This window comes from Ursus arctos, unplaced genomic scaffold, assembly GCF_023065955.2.
Source record: "Ursus arctos isolate Adak ecotype North America unplaced genomic scaffold, UrsArc2.0 scaffold_6, whole genome shotgun sequence".
Classification (NCBI taxonomy): Eukaryota; Metazoa; Chordata; class Mammalia; order Carnivora; family Ursidae; genus Ursus; species Ursus arctos.
This window is the reverse complement of record NW_026623078.1, coordinates 71,850,196-71,875,101: the sequence shown is the minus strand read 5'-3', so window position 1 is coordinate 71,875,101 and position 24,906 is coordinate 71,850,196. Positions and strand designations below refer to the sequence as shown.

The window sequence follows — 24,906 nt, the reverse complement described above, 5'->3', positions numbered from 1 at the left end:
TAGTAACGGGCAGTTTTCAGGAAAAGAAATACAAGTAGTAAATAAACATTTGTAAAAATGTTCGACCTTAATTCAAGAGTCACAAAGCAAAATAACAGTAAAATTACTGTTCCCACCAACCCAGTTCTTTACTCCAGTGGGTAAATGTTGGGCTCCCACTGCATGGAAAATGTTTGGAGGAATAGGACTTCTCAGTCCTGTCAATGGCAGTATAAACTGTTTATCCTACGGGAGGGCAATTTGGCTTTATTAAAACAAACAAACAAAAAAAAGAACTTGTCGTATACTCACCTGGTTCCAGCAGTTCAACTGCCTGGAATTTATCTGCTGGATATACGTGCAAAAGTTCACAAAGATACGTGTACAAGGATGTTCATAAGATTTAGCAGGTAAAGGACACAAGATTATGTGATCCTAATTTTGAGTGTGTGTGTGCACATGTGTGTCTGTGTAAATTAGAAAATTAGTAAATTATTCATTATAGAATAATTACCAGGTTTAGTTTTCTCTAAGGGATTAAGATGAGCGATTATTTCTTTTTTACATTCCTCTGCATTTGCTAAATTTCCTCTAAGTAGCAGGTGATACAAAAAACAAACACTTTAAAAAAATTTTTTTTATTTTTTAAAGATTTTATTTATTATTTATTTGACAGAGAGAGAGACAGCGAGAGAGGGAACACAAGCAGGGAGAGGGAGAAGCAGGCTCCCCACTAGCAGGGAGCCCGATGCTGGACTCGATCCCAGGACCCTGGGATGGTTACCTGAGCTGAAGGCAGACGCTTAACGACTGAGCCGCGCAGGCGCCCTGAACACTTTTAAAAAACACTGATTTCTAGCAGTTGGAGGTCCCCTGGCTCAACATTCCACCCATTCACCCTCCTCCACCCCTCTGAGGGCGTCCCCTAAGAACAGTTCAGGAATGCATGCTTTCGAGGCCCTTCCTCCTCTTGCCCCTCTGGCCTGTCACTGGCGACAGACATGCCGTTCTTCCCCGGGTTGGTCATCAATTGTGAGGCGACCTGAGATGGCCTCTTAGTACTTCCCAGAGGCCTGTGCATTCCTAACAGATCCAAGTGCCTGGGGGAGCCGAGGAGGTAGGGAGCACTGTCCAGCCTTCCCTCAGCCGCCAGCAGTGCCAAGAAATTAGATCCCAGGGGGAGGAACGGCGGAAACAGAAGCCAGTGATTTTCAGGAGCGGTCTACCTCCCCTGCAACTCACCTTGCTCCAAAGCATATTTTCATTTAAATTTCATGTGGAAAATTCTGAATTTGTTGAGTGATAACACTATGAATAATGTAACTCTTCTTTTCCATTGTTTTAGGTTGCTGAAGCTCACGTGCCTAATTTCATTTTTGATGAGTTCAGAACAGTCCTGTAACTTTTTTTGATATCTGCTTCTTTAATGAAAGGATCGTCCTTAAACCGTCCCATTACTAAAATGAATTTAGAAGCGAAGAAACTCAGCTGCTCATAGAACTGCATTTTTTCCCCTTAATTGTGGGAAACATGAGAAATTCTGAGTAAGATGTATCTCACGACACTAGTTGATATATTGTTTAGATCATGGTATTATATGCAATTTGTATCACGAAGAAGCAGAACACATTTTTGTACTGCCTCATAAATGCTGAATGTAATTGTTACGTATAAATCCGCTTAGTTTTATGTTCTAAAGAACTATTTGTGCAACTCTGGATTTTCAGTAAAATAGTATTGCCAGTACCCAGAGTTCTCCTTCTGCCTGTGATTACAAAGTTGTATATGCATCCTGTAAAAAAAAAAAACTTTACTGGAAGGTAAGAGATGGGTCAGGGGGGTCCCGTGGATACACCCACGACAGGCTGGCGGGCGTGTGGTGATAGCTGGACCAGTAGCAACCACAGAGACTGCACAATCCATGGACCACGTACCATGGAAACTCCTTGGGTCCTGAGGCTCACTGTCCTCCAGTCACAGAGACCCTGGGCTGGTTCTCAGCATTCCTTCCATAGGTCTCCCCAGCTTCAGCTGCGCCTTCCATCCTTCCCTCCCTTCCTCAGCAACCTAAGCCCCCCTCCCCCCCAGCAGTCCGGCCTAGTTGAGACCGAGCACAGCATTTTAAAAGCGAATTGTTGCCCAGCACGTGAGTTTGGGAGTGTCGCCCGCTAGGAGGCTGGTGCAGTGCGTGAGAACTTAGCCGGTCAGTCCATGGCCATCCTACGGCCACATCTCAGAGATATCTTGGTGTTTTCCATTTGTAATCAGTAACTGCATGAAGTGAGATCTTTGGTTCTCTGTGAAAATGGCCCCCGAAGAAAGCCAGCTGCTGAACAGGCCAAATGTAAGAAAGTGAGATTTTAACCAGAAAAGTGTGGGATAAACTAGGGGGGACTGTCACAGAACCAAGCGGATGGGTCCACCATATGCAGCTGAAATGAGGCAAATGAATTGTACGTGACTGACGCCACAAGGGATCTGGCTGCTGACCAGTCCTCAGCGGAGGTAACTGACAAGGTGAAAGAGAAATTCTTGTTATAAAAGCTTTTTAAGCTCTTTCCACCCTTATCCTTCTAATCGGAAGTAGTTACGTAGCCTTCCAAGGTACGCGTTACTGCTCTTGCAGGGGGGCAACTTTAGTGATACCCGGGCATTTCCTGAAATTCCGTGGTACCTTTCTGATGTCCACAATTTCTTCAGATATACTGAAACTCCGTGAATTCTAACTGATTTCTAAGCATTATGCCAGATACTACGAGTGCTTATTTGGTCATTCACTGTTTCTTAAGTAATCCTAGCCTGGCTAAGTCATGTTATATGGTGGAACTTATAAAGCCCTGATTGCGTTTCTTAGGAAGGGGATGTTTGCAAAGAACCCAGAGGAGAACCTTAAAGTGGCCTTGTAGGATTCATGAGGAAAGTAAAGTCTAGAGATTTTAAGGCAACTCCCCCGACATCAGTTATTTCACAGAACAGGCTTTCCTCTTCATTTTCCACCTCAAGTCCACGACGGAGACAAAAAGACATTACAGTTCATTCTGCACTTTATTTGCATATCCCAACAATGACTCCTCCCAGCTACTGAAGTCAAAAGAAAAACTGCAGTTCCTCAGTGTTAGCCCTAATTTAAGATAACAATCATTTCTTTTAAATGTCTATTTTACCCTTCATTTTAAATTGCAAAGTATGTATTTACATGTTTATATACAAATAACTTCAAAAACGAATTAACCCCAATCTTGGTCCAAGCGTTTCCACTTTAGAAGTGGGATAGTTCTGTGCTTACATCCTCTTCCAAAAGTCTCTTCGTGAGTTCCAAATATTCGTTCGCAAATGGTTCCCCTGTAAGTTTAATGGACCAGGTACTTAATTTCCGAGTAAATCAGAGGAAATAGTATAGAGCATGCTTTGTACAATACAGCACCACTACTGAAAATGGCTCGGGGTTTTGTAATCCAAGGTTCCGATTTAAAGCAGAAATATGTGGCATAGATCGCCACAGCAAAGAAGTGTCCAATTAAAATGAGAGGGTTAGGAGACAGGCTGTAAACAGGAAAAAAAAAATACACGTATTAGTAAGACCCAGCAATTAAAATTACTCACAGAAAGGTTCTAATGACATATCTATAAAGCTATGCATTCTAGAGGACTCTGGAGGCTTGTGCTGCCTGCGCTCTAATGGCAGGGACGAGTGGATGTTCTTACAAGAAACTCCTTAGGATATACCCCTGTCTGTCAGAGAGCCAGGAACTCTTCTCAGTCTGCTTGACATAAACTGCATGTGTGGAGCTAAAGTTTTCTTTCACTAATCTTGAGATCTCTGCCTGAAGTACCTGGATGGCCTCAGCTGTGGGATCTTAGGTTTTTCAAAAGGTAACAGTATTGACATTCAGATTATAGATGAATGAGAACAGACTTAAAGAATTTTACTGTGCAGACTTTTCAAGAATAATTCTACCTATGTCTTCACTGTCAAAACCATTATTGAGTTTCACAAGTCCCCACACCTTAATCGATGTAAATTTTAAATACAAATTCCTCTATTATGCATGGCTCCCACCGATCAGATCATATGGTTAAACCCACCAGCAAGAAAACAAGCTCCTGATTTAATCGGGGCGTTGGCCTCATCTACCACCAGCTTCTGCTCACCACTGTTTTCCCAGAAGTAAAACACAGGGCTAATGATGCTTTTTTTCATTTCTCTGAGCTACCTTCTGACTAGGATTCTAATGGACAAAATGTAGGAAGAAGGACTTGCAGTAGTTCACCAACTGAGCAGTCCCAAGAAAATCTGAAAGATCCGCTTCCTCTGTGTCATCAGAACAACTTACACGGAAAGCAGCCCAACAGGACCAGCAACACATTCTCCACCGAGTTTGAAATAAAGAAAACAGGCTTTTCTTAGTTGATGTAGGGAATCTAAAATAAAAATTGGGAGTTAAAGTTGTTTAGAAAGTTGTTTAAAAGTTATTTCCTTGACTGTCGTAAATTCAGTAAGTGATGCAAATATTCTGTAAATTCTTTTTGTCAGAAAACACAATTCTAGAAACCAAATTCCCAGTTTCTAAGATACCCAACCTATATCTCTGAGCAGTAAACTCTAAGTAAAAGGGTAGCTGTGAGTAGTAAACATTAACAATGCCTTAGACCTGTGTAGTTTCTCATACTTTTCAAAGTGACTCATTAAACCCTCCCAACATAGTAGTATCAACCCACAATTTTTTTTATTTGGGATAAATATTTCTTTAAGGTATTACCTAGATTTTTCTTTTGAACAGATTTTAAAAAGGATGCAATAGGTAAACTTAACTCCAATAAAACTCTTTCTTCCTCTAATCTTTCATAATGTAAGAAAATCAAGAGCTTAGGAAAGCTTAAAAAGCAGCACTAAGAAAGACTCAAAACTTGGTTCTTTTCTTTTTACTAGCCCACCCAGCCATTCCAGCTTCCATGCCAATTAGCAAGAGAGGATTGACTGGCGAATGAGCTGGGTTTTTTTTTTTCTTTTAGCAAGAATAATGCATATAAGAGGCTACAGAAGGTATCTGTACTATATTATCTTTTGCACTCAAGTCACCAAAGCATAGATCGCTGGGACCCTGGCCAGTTCACAGAAGTAGCTTTGTTGTAAATACCTGAAGTAATAGGACTGGAGTTACATTTATTCCTGAAAATCTAAATGTCCAGTGTCGTTAACTTACAGATTAACTAATCTGTATACTGCTGGGCTTGGGAAGTGGCACGGTTGCCTCTACTCCATTTCTAATACGGCTTCTGCTAAGTCATGTTTTCCTTAATATACAGACTGACCATCGCCACTTTACAATATAGAAACAAAAACAAAAGCATGGGAATATTTCAAGTGAGTAAAAGGTAGATGCATTCTGCTACTTGTGTATTATAATAGGAGACAAAATCTAAACTTGTTATGAACCTTATATTCATTTTATAAAATACTACTTTGAACAGAAATTGAAACATGTTCAGGAAGAAAAAGATTAACAACTATATTACATTTTGACTCATGGCCAGAAAGATCGTGCCTCACAACTTCATGCGTTTGTGGCTCTGTGTGGCCGGACCTGGACCAGAGGAATTAATACAGATGCATTTCTGAAGCAGTGCTGGGAAGGTGGTCAGGCTCTTCACACAAAGTGTGGATACAGGATGATTAGAGGTGGGAAATCTTGCTCAAGGATGGGGTTACAAAGGGCCACCACTTGGGAGTCGGACTTGGGAAACATGGCTATTTCTGGCCTAATCACTAACTTGTTTATAATTAAGTTCTCTTCCTGTGCTAAAAATCTGCAGTTCAGTAATTTTCATTAAAAATATCTATACTTACCATCTGTGGCAGAAAATAATTCATGAAGAGCCTGAGCAAGGATATTCACAACAAAGGAGTGAGATGATTTTCTTGCCCAATAGAATGATTTTTTGGCCTAAAAGAGAAAAAACATCGCTTAGTACATGGTAAGGGTGGGGGGAAGCACAAACTAATGTCTACAGCCCCTCAAACTGAGGTCTATCCTGAGGATCATCTGTAAGCAATGGTGCCTTATAGTGAGCATTTACATACACACACACAACATCTCCAGAGGAACGAGTTCCCGAACTCTGAAGTGAAATATATAATCCCAATGAGCAAAGTGGTCCGTGCAATCCATGTGACCTAATAATCAACACAGAAATTTAGAAATTCTGTGAGATTCGTGGGTTGCACAGGCTCACAGGTTCTTTATGCCTCAACAAGACTGCCCAAGAACCAGGACTCAGGATCAGGTTCATAGGTACAGATCTCCCCAGTAAGGCCCTATGCCTCTTAGGCCCGGAAAGAAATCAATTGAGACATTTTTGTCAAAGAATAATTTAATATCTTACCTGGAAAACAGCTGCATCATCATAAAGGTCAGGGATACCCTTTAGCAATTTTCCCCATAGTTTTAGATCTTTAAGAACAACAGTCATCCCTCCTCCAGTAAGAGGATGCCTCATATTATATGCATCTCCCAAAAGAAGAACACCTATAATGAGAGAGAGAATTTAGATAATGACATCATCCTGGATGCATCCCTTAAGACCCAAAAAAAAAAAAATTCTGTTAATTAATAAACATTATGAATGTGAACCAGGAGCACACGTACTGCACGGAGCACTGGGTGTCACACGCTAACAATGAATCATGGACACTACATCAAAAGCTAACGATGGACTGCACGGTGACTAACCGATCATAATAAAAAAATTAAAATGCAAAAAAAAACCCCGAGAATATGAAAATACAAGGGAACAAATCATGACTAAATTGAGACAAAAGTTCAATTAATATTTATTGGGTACCTAATAGGTACTGGATCCTGGGCACACAGTGAGAACAAGAAACATGGTCCCTGCCCTCATGAAAGTCACATGGGAATCTAAGGTGAAGTCAATGCCAAAATATTTGTGAAGCCTCTTTCATGAAAAAAACAAAACGAAACAAAAAAATTGGCATAAAAAGCAAGTCTCCTACAAGGGAAAAATGAAGAGCTCTGACATTGCACAGCCGTATTTGCTGCCAGCGCGCTAGAGAAAGGTCTGTACGGTTCTAAGGGAAGGAAAGCAGGCCCTAGGAAAATGATACCCAGCCAAATTGTAGTTTGAATTAAAAAGCAATTATAAGCTTATATTCCAAACCTATCTGAAGTTAATTTAGAGGAATAAGCCTTGACCGAATTGTATCTGAAAATCAGCCCCGTGATTCAAAACTGCAGAAGCAGAAATGCGGCCCTCCAGGTGCACCTCCCGAGCGGCCGAAGACCCCGGCCACTGTCAGCCTGGTTTACGCCCTAACACTTACAGTGACATTTCAACAAAACAGTTATTTAATTTAATCCGAGAGAGAAATAGACAACCATAATAATAACGTTAAGGTGGCAAAGTCATGGATAATTATTTTCTGCAATGTCACAATATACTACATTTATAACTAATTATAAAATGCATACAGTAAACATTAACTTATAAAAAGGAAAATTTCTAAATATTAATTCAAATTTATGTATGACTCTAATATCTTCACTAAAAAACCACAAACTACAAACAACTTTTATTCTTCCTTCTCCGTGGAACATTTCTAGTTCCACCAATTACTGTTGGCCTATTGTTTATATCAATTTGGCATCAGCTTCTTCATTCTGCTTTGCATTAGTTTACTTATATGATTAGTAGTTTATTATGGCTGTTTTTCCACAGCAAATTCAATTGGATTATGTTCAGGAACCATGGCATATCAAAAGCTCCCGTTCAGACCTGTCTTTGGAGCTCACACATTTTCAATGGTGTTCCACACATCTCTATCAAATGCCTTACTGGCACTTCCTATCCATTATGTTCAAAAGTGAACTCATCACCTCTTCCCACACTTCCTAAACTTACATTCCTTTTCCTGCATTTTCAACATCAGCAAATAGCTGGCAAAACTACCTAAACCTGAAACGTGGACTCCATCAAGAGGCCTCACTCTCCCTTACTACAATAGCCAATGAGTCACCAAGTTGCATGCATTCTTCATCCTAGAGAGTACACGATTCCACCTTCTATTTCCACAGCCACAACCGTAGCTCGAACCTTTTATCACCATTCACATGGAACAATTACACAGCCTTACTATAAGCTCTAGCCTGACCTGTCCTCCAAAACCATGCTCCACAGCGTATCAGAGTAGTATCTCTAAAATAAAAATCTAATCACACCACTATCTTATTTAAAACTTTTCAGTGAACTATTAGCAACTAATAAATGAGTTCAGCAGGGTTTCAAGACATGAGATAAATATGCAAAAATCAACTGTATTTATATACACTAGCAATGAAGAATCTTAAAATGAAATTAAGAAAACAAGTCTTCTACAACAGCATGAAAAGGAATAAAATACTGGGAAATAAGTTTACCAAAAGAAATGTAAAACACTCTGAAACTACAAAATATTGTTGAAAGAAAAGAACTCTTACTACATTTACAGTCAAATTAATTTTGACAAGAGTGCCAAGACACTTCAATGGGGAAAAAACTGTCTTTTCAACAAATGGTACTGGGACAACTGGATATCCACATACAAATGAAGCTGAACCCCTTCCTCACACCATACACAAAATTTAACTCAAAATGGATCAAATAACTTAACGTAGTAGCTAAAAGTATAAAACTCTTGGAAGGAAATATAGGAGTGAATCATAGGGAACTTGGATTGGGCAAAGACTTTTTAGATATGACATCCAAAGCACAACTAACAAAAGAAAAAAAGCACATAACCTGGCCTTCATGAAAATTAAAAACTTCAACAGACACCATCACCATGTAATGAGAGAAGTTTTTGCAGCTCATTTATCTGATAAGGGATTTGTATCTAGGATATATAAAGAACTCTCAGAACTCAACAATAAAAGTTTTTTTCATCTGACCAATTAAAAAATGTGCAATCAGGGGCACCTGGGTGGCACAGGGGTGCCTGGGTGGCACAGCGGTTAAGCGTCTGCCTTCGGCTCAGGGCGTGATCCCGGCGTTATGGGATCGAGCCCCACATCAGGCTCTTCCACTATGAGCCTGCTTCTTCCTCTCCCACTCCCCCTGCTTGTGTTCTCTCTCTCGCCGGCTGTCTCTATCTCTGTCGAATAAATAAATAAAATCTTTAAAAAAAAAAAATGTGCAATCTGAATGGACATTTCTCTAAAACAGAAATACAATTGTCCAAAACGCACATGAAAAGATTTTCAGCATCACTATCTATCAGAGAAACACAAATCAAAACCACAGTAAGGTATCACTTACACCTACGAGAATGGGTATGGCCAAAAAGACAGATAATAACAAATGTTGGTAAGGATGTGGAGAAATCAAAACCCTCACACATTGTTAATGAGAATGTAAAATGGGGCAGCCCCTTTGGAAAATAGTTTAGCGGTTCCTCAAAGAGTTAAACAGAGTTATCATACCCAAGAAAAGTGAAAATCAAGTCCACACAAAAACTCGTATACAGATGTTCCCAACAGCATTGTTCATAATAACCAAAGTGGAAACAAACCAAATGTCTATCAGCTGATGAAAGGACAGTTAAAATGTAGTATACCCACACATGGAATACAACTTGGCCACAAAAACAAATGAAGGACATGCTACAACAAGGATGAACCTCGAAGAAGCCAGTTACAAAGGACCCACTGATTGCATTTATAGGAAATGTCCAGAATCGGCAAATCTGCAGAGACAAAAAGCAGATCAGTGGATGCCTGGGGCTGGGAGTGGGGAGAAAATGAGCAGTGCCTGCTGATGGGTATAGGGTTTCTTTTTGGGGTAAAGGTTCTAAAATTGACTGTAGTGATGGTTGTACATATCTATGAATATACTAAAAACGAATGAACTGTAAACTTTAATGGGTGAATTATATGATTTGTGAATTACATCTCAATAAAGCTATTTAAAAAAACCAAACTTTTCAATGACTTTCCACTGTCTATAGGATTAAAACTAAACTTTAAATAAATACCTTTCTACCACTCTGACACCTAGCGTGTGCTCCCACCATAGGAAACTACTGGACTTCACTGAAAATGCCATCATTTCTCAGTCCTCCCTCATTTCACTGTCTAATGAACCCCCACTGATCCTTCATGCCCCAACTCCAGTTTTATTTCCTGAGACACGACTTCCCCAATCACCTTTCACCGTTCACAGTGAACCTTGCGGTACCACGAGTGGGCTTTCACTTCAGCATTTATCCACAGTGTTCTGAAATCACCAGTTTATACCCCTCACTAGAAAACTGCCTTCTCTAGATTTAGGACTATACTTAACTGTCGTAGCCCCAATAACTACTGTAATGACATTTACACTCATTATTAGATAATAAAGACATCATAAAACCAATTTTGGTGTTAATACATTCAAACACAGTAACCAATTCTCTGTCCCACATGATTCCCAGTAGCATAAATTCCATCCCATATTACATTTGGAATATTAAATTTGAATATTTAGACTACCCTTTGTAAAATCACTCCAATAAAATAATACCTCGTTTGTTTACTGGTGAAGAGGGAAGAAAGCTTGCTGGCATAGATCTCAAACGAGAATTCTGAGTGGCTTCCAGGAATGGTTCTTTGAGGTGATCTGCAATAAATCCCACCCCACCAAATAAATGGTTTATAAAATTTCAATTTCTAATTATCATATGTTCTTATCAAGTCTAAACTAATACCTTCTATTATGTTACATGTAATACAATATTTGTGCTATATACACATACATATACCTTGTGATAAATCAAGAACTAATTATTTTATTAATACAATTGTTCATTAAGAACCTAGTTATTCATGCTAAGGAATGACTAAGGAATCTAAGAGAAATTTAATGTAAATAGAATCACATACAGCTGAATGAACAAAAGAGCTAAGAAGAGTGAAGCAAATTAAGAAATTCACCCACCTTTCTCCCAAATGTTAACTGCTAGGAAACATATTGAACACTTAATTTACCATCACACCCCATTCTGGGATAACAGATGAACTATACTAGCAATCCACCAACAGCAGGAGGGTACGTACGGCAGGAAAAAGTTGTAGAGAGCTCTACGTTTCTGAGCCCAGTTTCTTCATCTATAACGTGAAGTGCTTGGAAGAGCTCGTCTCTGAGACGTGCCCCAGTTTAAAGTTTTGTGCTCCTACTTGTATAGAAAATGAACTGTCTTTTCATACAGTTCCCACTGTAATCTGGGAATACAGGAGCAGAATGCCTAAGCTGAAATTCTTCCATTCCTACAAGAATTTCAACAACCTAATGAGTATTATATTTCCCACCATGATCTCAGGGCAGTCTGTTCTAAACTTCTGGACTGGAAAAGGCAATCTATGATAAAAGAAAAAAACACTAAAAATAACATTATTATCTTTTTCTTAAATGTGAATAATTCATTTTTCCTCTGAAAGCTTCAAAAATGTCTTAACTAAGTGCAAATGTATTGAAATGTTGAAAATGTCATTATTAAAAATTTAAGTTAGGGGCGCCTGGGTGGTGCGCTCAGTTAAGCGTCCAACTCTTGGTTTTGGCTCAGGTTGTGATCTTAGTGTCCTGAGATGGATGGAGCCCTGTGTCGGGCTCCATGCTCAGCACAGAGTCTGCTTAAGACTCCCTCTCCCTCTCCCTCACCTCTGCCCCTCCCCACCTTGCGCACACACTCTCTCTCAATCTCTCTCTAAATAAATAAAATCTTTAAAACAAAAAAATCTAAGTTAGTCCATGCATACCTTAATATTGTTATTAAACAAAGTGCTTTCACTTAGATTAAAAAATAACTTGAAAAAGGAACAGATTTCTTTTTTTAAGATTTTATTTATTTATTTGACAGAGACAGTGAGAGAGGGAACACAAGCAAGGAGAGTGTGAGAGGGAGAAGCAGGCTTCCCGCAGAGCAGGGAGCCGGATGCGAGACTCAATCCCAGGACCCTGGGATCATGATCTGAGCCAAAGGCAGACGCTTAACAGCTGAGCCACCCAGTGCCCCAAGAAACAGAATTTTTAAACAAAATATACTCTTACCAAAGACAGTTTCCTATTACTATAATCTTATAATTGGAAAGCAGGGTTTCCCTTCAATTTTATCAATATTCTTAATATTTTAATTAATATCTTAAATTCTTATTTACTTACATCTTCCCATTCTCAAAAAAAAAAAAAAATGCCAGAAAGCAATTTTTTAGGAGTGTTTTACAAGCATGTCTGAAATTTCATGAAGCCCTTCTGTTCAACTCCAAAGGAAAAATGATCTTGAAAATCGCTTACAGCTCTCATGTTCTGAGGGTGGGGTATACGAGCCAGACGTGCCTGGCCTCAACTTTGGATCCACCACTTACTCATAGTTTATCCCTGGAGGAGCTTACTGACTCCTAGTTCCCTCATCAGTAAATTCGGGATCGTGACAAGGCCTCACCTCAGAGGGTGACTGTGTAGATAAACGGAACAAAGTTTGTACAGCACCTTATAGTAGATATGCAATAAAAGGTAGCTACCATTTCTACAAAAACCAAGGGCTAAAGTAATGAAATAGGAGTGATAGTTCAAGAATTCAGACACCTTACACCTGTATCCAGACTACCTAAAAAAGCACCATTTTCCCCAGTACGAATAATTATTCTGAAAACAATGATTTAATTATTAATATGAAAGATATACTGAAACTATTTTCTTTTAATTTGGAGATTTTCATACGTGCTAGTTAAACAGTTCAGCTCCAGCGTATCTGACTGGGTGCATCTTTTACCCTGCCATCCTTATCTCTGGCCTAGTTCAGACCCAGCGTTAGTGAGAACTGGCAATGGACAGCCTGTTGTGATATTCACTTTCAGACTACAGATTACAATGTGAACGAAATCCCGTTTCTTACCAGGTACTTGTGGGTAAATTTTTTCAACCATGTATTCTCTTAGGTTCCTGGGCATTTCTCCTCGAATGTCAACAAGTACTCGAGTTTCATCAGATGAAATCTGGTAGATGAGAACTGGACTCGGATTAGCCAAAATAAGTTCAGCATGATTTGCTTTAAACTGTGGTGCATTCTAGAAAAAGACAAAACAAAACGAAACATTTTAATAATTTTCAAATTCCAAGTTGCTTTTATTTTTCTATAATTATGTTCCTATAGTACCTTCATAAGAAAGCCAACAAAATGAGATGAAACAGAAACTTTATTGGAGATCAGGTTTTTCCTGAACTTGGAAAAAAGTCCATCTGCAACAACAGTCAATGGAGCGTGGAGTTCCTACAACCAAGATAAACAGTGTTCTGTTAAATGGTTAGAAACACACAGTAAAAGGACCATTCTCTTAAAATGTGCACTCTTGTAAAATATTTACACATTTTATTGGACAACGTTAAAGAAGGTGATGAAGAGAATGTTAAGAAGAAGCTGTTACTGGGCTTAAGTTAATGAATGACCAACCTCTAGAGACCCTTCCTCTCCTCCCAGGAGGATGGCCTGCCTTCCAAGCGCTACCATCCAAACCACCTGGGATTAAAGCTACACTCTGATGAACAACCGGGGAAACAACTACAAAGCAAGTGTAGACCACAGAATATTGAATCTCATCACAAAGTCCAAGGACGACTCCATGGTTTATTCTAGAATTTTTTAACTTTGCATAGTGCTTCTGATCAGTGGCTAGGGCTTAGAAGAATTTTTGGATGTAGGTCTTCCATATTATCTTGCAATCACCCCCATCAGAGTACAGTTTCTAGGTGGTGACCCTAGAGAAGAGCCCAGAAAGGCCAACAGATTAGCCTTTCGCTTTCTCTTCTCTTTCTAAACCAACACGAGCAGGTACTGACAACTATTTTGCTGTTCGACTTCCGCAGAGATTCTCTTACTTTTCCCTTTCAGATTAAAACACTTGTTTCATTTATCCTAATCATTTCTTTTATGTTGAATCCTTTCTTTTTTCACCTTCCATGTCCCCTCCGCTTCTCTGCACGTGGGTATTTCTCATTTCAGTTTAATACTGCTGATCTCGTGGTGCCTGTCTACAAGGCTGTTGTACAGAGTGCCGAGATGCTCTAAAGAGCAAGGGGTTGCAGTCTGAAATCCACCCTGCTGCCGAAGGCTTAGAGAGAACTCAGTCTACTAGATGAGTAAACGGGTGGGTATACTTTTCAAAGGAGTAGGAGCAAAATAAGGAAAAACATGTCTTAGGAAGCGCTAACATTTGCTATCTCTCACCTTGAGGTCCCCGGTTTCTTTCTCCCTGTACTGAACTCCTATCACGGCATCATCCTCTTCTAGTAACTGTAGTACGATGCCTTCAATAAACTTTGCACTAAAGGATAAACAGAAAAAAATTATACAATAGCACACTTGAACAATTTAAATAAGGAATTGACAAAGTCCTTATTCCTTATCTCCAGTTTACAAACTGAACACACACGTGTGTGCACACACGTACATAGGAAAGGTCTGGAATGACAAAACGCAAAAACATTAATGGACTTTAGAAGCTTAAGTGTGGTTTTTATTTTCTAATCTCTTGAAATTGAATACATATATACTAATGTAATGATTTTTAAAAGTATTTTTAAAAGTAACATGAGATTTTTACCTCAATTCATTAAAAAAAATACATGCAGAGAAACTTTACACACCACACAAATTCAAAGAGAGATGGGAAAATACTCAATTGGGAGTTTATCCACCAAATTATCCAGAGTAGTTACTTCTAGTCAGAAGAGTCATGGATAAGTTTTACAATCTCTGTATTTTTGTGCATTTTCCCATGTTTCCACAGTGAACAGACTCCACTTCCACAGATACGGAACTCGCAGTCCTAAGGGTAAGTCCGCTCACTTCTCACTTGCTTTCTCAACACTTAAGCCCTTGTTAATGAGATGAGGGTTCTCATGTGTAAAACTTCCTCAGTTATAGTGCCTAAGGACTAGGGGCAAATAGAAGTTAATAATTAAGAGAAGAGCCAGTCCTGTCACCCTAGGGTTTTCCCTTCAAGTCCTCTGTTCTGACTTTTAACAGAAAATACCACAAGCACAAACCCCAACCCCCAAATAGGCAGACAAGGACTTTAACCTCAGTTACAACTGTATCCTCTAAATTCCAACAACATAAAAAAAACCACGAAATGTATTTAGTCAAAGGAAAAACCTCAACAGTTCTGTCATTCAAACGGGAATTCTCTACATGATATTGTCAACAAAGGCACTGAAGATTAACATTCTTCTAACTTGCAGTTTACTTTAGAATACCTATGCTCCAGCCCATACCCAAACACTTACGACAATTTATGAAATAGCATTTGTGCAAAGGCCAAGTTTAAATGTGTTTCTTTTAACTGTCTATATCTGAGTAGTCTTACTTGGGCTCTGCCATAGCTGCTTTCCGGAGACCCATGATGAATCTTCCATGATGGAAAGCTCTTCCACTCCGCACTTGACTGTTTTCTGACAGAGGGTAAGGAACTTGAACCTCTGATTTGCTTTCCTGATCATGAATTATGTAGCCATCTATCACCTGGGCATCAATACCTTCCACTGCATCTGCAAAACAGTTCAGTTCAAAAAAATCAATTTTGTTAACATGCCAACAGCTATATATGAGGCGCCAGAGGATAAGGAGGCATCAAAAATGAGTCTCTGTCTTCATAATGTGATGAAACCATTTTGACAACCGGACATTAATGTAACTATTTCAGAAATCTTAATGTGTCTGGAAGACAACCGCTTAGCAAATCTGTAATACCACAAAAGATTAATATTTATATACAAACTTTATTCATTAAATTTCATAGGAAAAATATTAAGAACCTAGTAATAATAGGTGAAAAGTTCATGGGTATTCACATTAAGCAATACAGAAATATTGAACATAGCAGAGAAGGGAAATGTTTAAAACCTGATTTTTAAAAAATCAGTGAAATAAAACTAAGATATCAAATCTATCAAAATTGCTGGTGAGATTATAATAAAACTGATAAATTTACTGGTCAAACTATAAACTAAAAACATCTTAGAAAGTAACTGTAGCACTAATTATCAAGAACCAAGAAGAGGTTAGCATCCTTTGATGTAATAATCTTAAGTCTTGTAAATTCATCTATTGTTCATCCTAAAGATATAATTTTTAGTTTTTAATAATTTTTAAAGTTATATGCAAGAGTAAATTCACTATAGTGTTATCTCTAATAAAGAATAACTGAAAACAACCTAAATATTCATCTAAGAAAGAGTACATTATGAAGTATCAATTGAGAATATACCATACATAGACCTAAAATCATAATGGTTAGTATATTAAGATGAAGTACATTACAATAATGAAAGAAATAGATGAAAGAACATCTTCATAAACAATTCTATCACGCATCTAGGCTAAGATCAAAATAAATTAGTTTTCTGGTATTCTTTTCAATTGCACTTAAAGTCCAGGCAGGCACATGCTAGATGAATACTGTCATACATCTGATCCAGAATCAAAACTAATTAGTTTTTCAGTATGGTTCTTAAATTATTACAGTTAAAATTCAGTCAGAGATTCAGTACACAGATATCCTAAAAGCTGCCAATTAGCAGTGTATTCAATTTGAATCTCAGCAAATTGCCTATCGTTTCTGACCTAAATATTTGATACCCATCTGGTATTTCTATAATGCTTCGTCCAACTACTGAGACAGTTTGTTTTTCTTAACCCGTAAGTGTATTACAGAAGTACTTGAAATGTTTAAACTGGCCAATTTTAGAACACACCAGAAAACGTAAAAAGTATAGTAGCACAGCAAAATTCTTCCTTGGGTAAACTATCTTAAGAGAAGGTAAATAAGGTCTAATTTAAGATTTCTTAACATCTATCTGTCTTTGTCTCAACTTTATCGATGAAACCAAATGTGGCATACTTTGAACACTTTCACTTTCTTTCGCAGGCAAGAAGACAGTACCCTACACTTCGATGAAATTCATGCTTCATGAGTACTAGATGTTAATAACTTTGAAGCCAGTGACTTAACTTAGAGCTATCACTATCTATTAATCATAAAGCTCCACACTTAAGATATTAAGACTACTGGTCAACATACCAGATAAAATGACATGGAAAACATTCCTCCACATCAAAAAATGCAGAACTGCTTGCTATAAAAAGGCAAGTTAAAAACAAAACTAACAACGAAAAAACAAAAAACCACCTATGCTAAAAACGGAAAGCAACTTCAAAGTCAAACCAGTGAGCACGTTTTAGAGGCGACAGCATAAGGGCATCAGAACCACAAGCCGAAACAAATGACTGGAGCTTTATGAGCCACTCCTGAATGTGAGGCAAGGGCCCCCCAGGGACAATGAAACTTAGCACCATTCATAAACTTCTTGTCAATAAAATAGAAAAGACAAAAACTCAAGTCAATGCCCTGAGATATGATGTGGAAGTAAGCCATTCACCACAGGCTATGGGTGAGGTCATCCATAAAAAATCCAAACATACTTTGTGCCATGACCTGGTATAAAGTCTGAACCTCAAACGGAGCATACAGTGCATAATAAAATAGGTATCATTTATGAAAGCCCAAATATAAACCAGAGTCAAGGAAGAAATATAACAAAAGACATATGAGATTTATGAAACTTCATTTAAATTCATTAAAGACCTAACTAAATGGAGAGTATACCACATTCATGGACAGGAAGTCCAAGTCAATTATTCTAAAACTGAGCTATAGATTCAGTGCTATTTCAGTCATAATCTTGACAGAGTTATTTTTTTTAATCTAATTCTAAATTATATATAGAAAACAAAAACACCATGAAAAGTCAAAATAATCCCAAAGAAAACAAGAGGGGGATGACATTCCCCACTAGATATTAAGACTTAATATAAAAATATAGCAAGCTCCAAACTGCCAAATCCCATGGTCATTTTTCTATACTCATCTTACCTGAGCCTTCATTAACAAAGCATGACATAGCTGTCCTTCCCTTTCTTGACACATACCCATTCCCTCCTATTAGAAACATTCTCTCATGGATTAAGTGGCATCAAACCCTCTGGCTTTCTTCTGCCATTCTGCCAACTCCCCCTTGGACTCTTTTTCAGGCTTCTCTTCTTCTACCTGATCTTTAAATATCAGTTTCCCAGGACTTGGTTTATTCTGTCTTCTCTTTTCTCCCTACATGCTCTCAATCACTACTGTGGCTTTTAAATACTATAAATATGCTGACACCTCTGGAATTTCTAATTCCAGCCAGCCCAAACCGCTCCTCTGCATTCAATATTCATATATTCAACTTAATTTCTCCACCTGGATATCACAACATGTCCTGCAAATTACCCCCAATTCTTGTTCCTCTCTAGGTCTTCTTATCAGCAAATGATACCACCATTTACCGGCTGTTCAAACCAAAAGCTAGGAATCACTTTTAACACTTCCTTCTCCCTCATATCTCACACCAATCCTATAGTAAGTCATGCCATTTCTGTCTCTTAATTTTAACATCAATCTGTCCACTTCTCTTTATATCCTCTGCTACCATGCTAGCCCAAAGCACCATCATCCGTCATTTGGATTTAGCAATGAGTTCCCACTAGACTCTTTGCATTGACGCTTGCTACCCCACTACCACAATCTTACAGTCTACTGACCACATTCTATCCACATATTCTTTTAAAACAGCATTCTACAAACTGCGGGGTATAAGTCAATGGTAAATCAAGAAGTGAATTTCAACTTGTGAATTGTGTACTTGGGTAGAATCATGACAAGTATTTAAAAAGTAAAATGACACAAATTTTGGTCAAATATATGTATGTATGTGCTGGGTCAGGATGTCAAATGTGTTTGTCATTGTGAGTAGATGTCAAAGGTCTGAAGCCACTTTATACAGGCATAAACTAGATCACACCACACTCCTGCTCCACCGACGGCAACACCCTTCATAATGTGGCTGCTGCCTATCTCTCCAACCTTAATCTCAAGCCATTCTCCTTTCCCCATCACCCAATACTTCCTAGCTACACTGCTCTCCTTTTCAGCTCCTTAAATACAACAGCAAACACTTACATAGTGCCAACTATATACCAGACACAGTTCTGAATGCTTCATGTATATGAATTCATTTCATCCTCATAATAACCTATGAGGCAAGGACTCACGTAAAATGACCATTTTACAGATGAAGAAACAGGTACACAGTAGGTTGAATAACTCAGCCAAGGTCATACAGCTTTTTAAGTGCCTGAGCTGGTATTCAACCCCAGGCAATCCAGTTCCAGAATCGATGCTCATAATTCCTACACCATGATGCCGAACACAGGAGCCAAGCAAGCTCCTCCTCAGTTCAGAGCCCAGGCATATTTTGTACTCTGATCCTTAAGAGGGGCCAGTGAAGCTGTCTTGTTCACCAGTATATCCTTGGTACCAAGTCCAGCACCTCACACAGAGCAGTGAATAAATATCCCTGAAATGAATAGTTTGTGTTCAAAAATCACTGGTTTAACAGACGATACTTAAATAAAAGACTCTATAAGAGGGACATAATATGTTCTTCACCAGTGATAGTTCCCTTCACCTTTCACTAAATTTCATGCCTTCATTCTATTTTTCCAATCTTTAATTTTGACCGTTTGTGTTTTTTAGCCACTTTATTATATCTTCTCATACACTAAATGCTTATTTTCTTCTTTGCTCTCATTTTCATGCAGAGTTGTTAGTAAAGAGTAACTTTTAGAAATGTAAACAAATTGGAATATCTTTTTACCAGTTATAGGACAGTCTAAAGTGAAAAGTGCTTCCTTATACCACATAACTCCTAAAAATAAATACACACCTACCTTCAAGACCAAGGTCTTTGAGGACATGATAACCACCGGGCTGCAGAAATTCTCCAACTATCCTGTCAGGCTCTTTTAAATCTCTCTCAATTACTGCCACCTTTCTTCCATCTCTGGAAAGCATGGCTGCCAAAGTGGAGCCAACTACACCAGATCCCACAATGATAACTTCCGGATCATTTTGAAAAGACACTGAAGAGGCAGCTGCTCCTATTAAAGTTGTTTCTGAAATATTGGTTCCTTTTTTGTGCTGTTTAAAAAAAAAAAAAAAGAGTTAATTATATCTCCACATTTGCTATCCTTAAAATCGTGCTGTTGTTATATAGAGACTCTGGACTTTCCGACCTTGGGCAAAAGCTACATCTCAAATATTATCAAACCACATGCACTATTATATTTTTAAATACAGATCATATATAAAAACCAAGAATATTAAAATATTCAGTTAAATAAAAATGTATAATAATATCCCAATAAAATTAAATATATATTCCATTCCATTTTTCAAATATATTTAGAAAATGCTATTATACAGCCATATTTAGAAATCCACACCAGGCTAAATATAAATAATGTTTACAAGGGGTTCCAAAGACTTATTATAGGGAAAATTCTATCATTAATTACTCAATTCTTCAAGTACATTCTAAGTATCTATCAGATGCAGATAACATACAGCTTCTATTTCGACACCATGTTGCAAACTATTCCAGCACCTTTTACATGTTTCCACTATTTATTTTTATTTTCTCCTTCTGGATTTTCATCTGATAATCTATCTTACCCTAAAAAATCCCTTTTATATAACAAAAAGACTGTCAAATTCTGGCTATTAATGTATTAATTGAGAATTACTTAATTCAAGAAAATTCTGAAAGGACAAAATAACTCATCCTGTCCCTTGGGATTCGACCCGGTCACATTTAAGTTCTTAACATATAAGAACATATTTAATTTGCCCCATCCTGACACTCTAAGAGGGCCTAGCCAAACAGTTGGTCCATTTAGGAATGAACATTAAACCTATCACTAGTTGGGTTGACGATAGAAGCTTCATTCATAAGATGATGAAAAAGTCCTGTTTTGAGAGCTTTATGCCCACTGAGTACCAGTTGGGTTTTTTAACATGAATAATTCAGGGTTGAAATAAGTATTTTTTTCTTGGTATGTGGATTGACAAATATAAATACAGTTCAGATACAGAATTGCAAGGAACAATCTTCCTTGAGTTCTCTGGCCGTAATGATTAAGATAAGCCCAAATGCCATTTTGGAGGGATTTTAAGAAAAGACCTCAGACAAAAAGGAGGGAAATCAAACCTAAAATCTTTTAGAACTTTGATTCTCTGTTATTTCAATATGCATTCAGTCTTCCTTCAACTCTATAGGGACTGGGGCCTTGTCCATTCCATTTTTTATAATTTCTCTGAGAGAAATCACCTTCTTGTCCTTTACCAAGAGAAGACAAGAAATCACCTTCTTGTCCTCTTCCCCTAAGTATTTCTTGAAGGCCAGAATAACTGACTATATTTAAATTACCGTTCTGAAAGCAAGAGAAGCCCTGTTTGCCATCTTAGCCATTTTTTTATTAGTTTTTCTTCCTAAGTTTTCCCTGTTAAACACACACACACACACACACACACACACACACACACACACTATCCTGAAAGGGGCACTTGAGTTAGTTAAGTCATCCAGAGAATGGTCAGTAAAAGCACTAATGAGAACTTAGTGCTCAATGAAGAGTCTACCAACTCCCTGATGTTTAGGACTAAGCAGAAAGCCTGAAGCATTCACAAAATTGACTGCTGGCAATCCAATTTTCCCTTCCCCAAAATGTCTCAACATCACATGATATAATCGTATTCCAGGCACCTGCACTAGTGCTCAGTGTCCTTGGCAAAAGTTAGCTCAAATAACACCAAAGATTTCAAACTGAGATTACAGATTCCCTCTCCCTCCTTTTCTACTGCTCCAAGCCATACCCACCTTTACTGCTGCTTGAAGCACTAGCCAAAAGGTTCCTAACATGCATGTCCACTGTGTACTAGACGTGCACTACCTTAGACTAATAATAGCTACTATTTATTAGTCAGTTACGACCACGTTAAATCACTTAATTCCTTAACTAAGAGCAAGACTGGTGCCATCCCTAATAGAAGAGGTAACTGATTCTTACAGAAACGAAGGTCTTGCCACACGTCTTATAGCCAGACGTGGTGGAGCAAAACTCCTCAGTCAAGTCCTCCTTTCTATAAGCCTTGCTAATCTGTACTGTGGATACAGTACAATAGCGTAGATCTAGAACCTCAAGGAGTAAACTACTTTTTCAGGCCACTCGCCCTGACTCCGAATCACCATCACCCCTCACTGCAGTCTCTCACCTGACAGCCCTGCTCCCATTCCCGTGCCCCTGCAATCCACTCTCCTCACACCAACTGGAAACGCTTTTTTAAAAAGTAAAATCAAGTATTGTTACTTAAAATCCTCCAGGGCTCTCAGGAGAAAGTTCAAATACCCATGGCCGATAGGCCCTCAATGTTCTGGCTTCAAAGCCAGACCTCTTCTCCCTCATCTAGCATTGTCCCCCTCTGCTGTCTTTGCAGAAGGCATAACTTCACACGTGACTGGAGACTAGCCTCAGAATTAGGAACATGACTGAGCTGTGGACCTTACTCAATCGTCCACGTGATTCAGGACACTCCTGCACTGATTTGCTCAAGGCCCCACCGACATCGGGAGAGGAGGGGATTTGCCCAAGACTTTAAAATGCTGAACTAATTTTTACTCCACCAGCCTTCTGAATTGTTCTTTCTGTCACTCTCCCCAACCAGCTGTCATTTATAAGCACTGGACTTAACCTGCAGCCGGTTTCTTTCTGCTCAGGTACAAATGCAATCCCTACCCAAGGATTTCAGTAAACATTTTTTCCCAATGGCAGAAAGTGATTCTGTCCTCCTTCAAAATGAAATTCTAACGTTTCGTTTCCCCTTTCAAAATCGAATCGATTTCACATGCATTGGCTAAAGGAAACAAATCTTTTCAATCACTCCTCACAGTGGCATAGATGTAGCCAAGGAACAGTCAAGAGCTTAACACACACACACACACACACACACACCCCAATAAATGAAAATTTATCATAACCAGAGTTTCTAAATTGCTGCCTTTTGGCCTGTAGACAAGATGAAAATTTACATTTGAGTGACCCCAATCCTGATTTTAAAAGAACATGCTCACTCGTTTGCCCACTTAAAATTCCACCTACCCTCCTAGACCCAAGCTGCTCTTTATTTTCTGATCCCGGGGGCGACTTGGCCCAGAAGAAGCCAATGAAAGGCAAGGCCGACAGAATATCCGAGAAGAGCGCGAACTGGGAGCCGCTCTGCTGGCGCCCGAGGACGGCCCCGCTCCGGTGGCGACAGCGGTAGGAGAGCACCAGGCCCAGGGACAGGAACACCAGCACGCACAGCAGCAGCTCCTTGTTGGCAAAAGAAACGAAGTCTCCGCATTTCTTGTAAAAATACGTGAAAGTGGCAATGCCCAAGAAAGTCCACATGGTTCAAAGGCTCTTCCGGTGCCCCCGGGGTCAAAGCCGAGATCCTTTTTCTCTGTAGGGTTTTGGTGACTCGAGGTTCTCCCAAAATGTGTCACCAAAAGGAGCACGAGGAACCGGCCAAACTCCAGCAAACACCGTCACAGGATTACAATTCAAATCAGAGGAATCTACAAAATCCTATCAAGTTGGTATAAAAGTATGTAAAAAGGGGAAAGTTGTCCAGACTTAGAAAGCAGTATTAAAAAATCGCCTGCTCCAACAGCTCCCGACCAGACCCTCCTCTTCCCCAGCAATCCATTTATTTCTTCTGGACGGGCTTCTCCTGGGTTGCTGCTGGTGGCGCCTCTAATGGTGTTGTAGGCTCGCCGTGCAGCTCAACTGTCCTCGCTCACCTGCTGCAGGTGCCCTGTCAGAAGCGGATGGGGAGATGAAAGAAACGTCTGGGCGCGACCTGGCCAGGAGGGGGAGCGCGGAGAGACGCCACCCCGCGCCGGGACTGCCTCTTCCCACCGAGGATGGCCTCGGACTCGAGACTGCGGACCCCGCGCAGAGAAGCACGGCCGCTCCGAGAAGCTCCGAGTCACCAGCCCCCGAACCTTCCAGTCCGCGCCTCCGTTTCCCCGCGGGTGAACGGCGGTCTCCAGGGAGCTCCCTCAGAGGGCGGCGGCTCCTCACGGCCGCCCCGCCAGCATCCCTCGCGGGCTGCAGCTGCCCTCCCCGACCCCGCGCTTCCGCAGTAACCAGAGTAACCACCACGCGCCCTTCGCTCGCCGCTCTCCCAGCGCGCTTAGACGGCCGAGGGGCTCCTCCCAGGCGAGGACCAGGAGGCGGAGCGCAGGGGCGCAATCCCACCCCGCCCTGCGCGCCGAGCGCGCCCGCCCCGCCCACCGCCGCCGCTAGCCAATCAGGGCACGCACCGCGCTGTAGGCCGAGATGGCGCTATGCCGCGTTTGGCCAATCGCGGGCGCCGCGGCCCGCGCGGCGTCGCCGGGTGAGGCGCTAGGGCGATGTTGCGTGGTGTGGGGTGGGGGCGTGGGGTGTCAGCCTGCCGCCGGGTGGGCAGATGGGAAGGCCCTCGCTGGCTGCGAGGGGCGGAGGGGGCGGATGGGGTCGTGCCCTGGGTCCCGCCGTCAGATTACCCGGCGCGGCCCCGGCCGCTGAGGTCCTACCCAGGAAGAGGTGGAGCGGGTCCCGAGGAAACCGCTGCCGGGAGTAACGCCGCCTAATGTCGGAACGGTGCCAATCATCCCGTGAACGTGTATTGAGCGCTTACTACGAGCCCCGGGTGTCCTAGATAGGACTCAGACACAGCTTTTCTGTCCTGAGCCTAGTGTGTATAGAGGGCAGTGAAGACCGGTGCGTGGTAAACGTGACACGGTCAGGCCGAACGTCTGGAAAAACGAGTTAGGCCGACTTGTGCCAGAAGAAGAAAGGAGAGGACATGCGGGGTGTCCCCTTACTTCATCAGAACTGTCGGGCGCCACGCACTTGTCACTGCGCTCAGCCTAACGATGCAGTGG

At 40.2% G+C, this 24,906-nt stretch overlaps 2 protein-coding genes across 2 annotated transcripts in view; one reads left to right on the top strand and one right to left on the bottom strand.

Moving 5' to 3' along the window:
- Positions 1 to 1,725, top strand: part of WASHC5 (WASH complex subunit 5) — a 59,238-nt gene extending 57,513 nt beyond the window's left edge. The window contains exon 29 of the mRNA XM_026495420.3: positions 1,325 to 1,725. Within this exon, the coding sequence (XP_026351205.1) occupies positions 1,325 to 1,381 (57 nt within the window). The 3' untranslated portion in view covers positions 1,382 to 1,725. The remainder of the gene's footprint in view (positions 1 to 1,324) is intronic.
- Positions 1,726 to 3,005: 1,280 nt separating this feature from the next.
- Positions 3,006 to 24,272, bottom strand: SQLE (squalene epoxidase). Its single transcript, XM_026495422.4, has 11 exons — positions 23,096 to 24,272; positions 19,829 to 20,078; positions 15,372 to 15,552; positions 14,231 to 14,327; positions 13,163 to 13,276; positions 12,902 to 13,073; positions 10,534 to 10,629; positions 6,364 to 6,506; positions 5,828 to 5,924; positions 4,314 to 4,401; positions 3,006 to 3,522 (listed from the first exon to the last, which is right to left on the bottom strand). Exons 1-11 carry the CDS (start codon positions 23,384 to 23,386, stop codon positions 3,330 to 3,332), a joined length of 1,722 nt encoding a protein of 573 aa, XP_026351207.2. The 5' UTR covers positions 23,387 to 24,272; the 3' UTR covers positions 3,006 to 3,329.
- Positions 24,273 to 24,906: the final 634 nt, after the last annotated feature.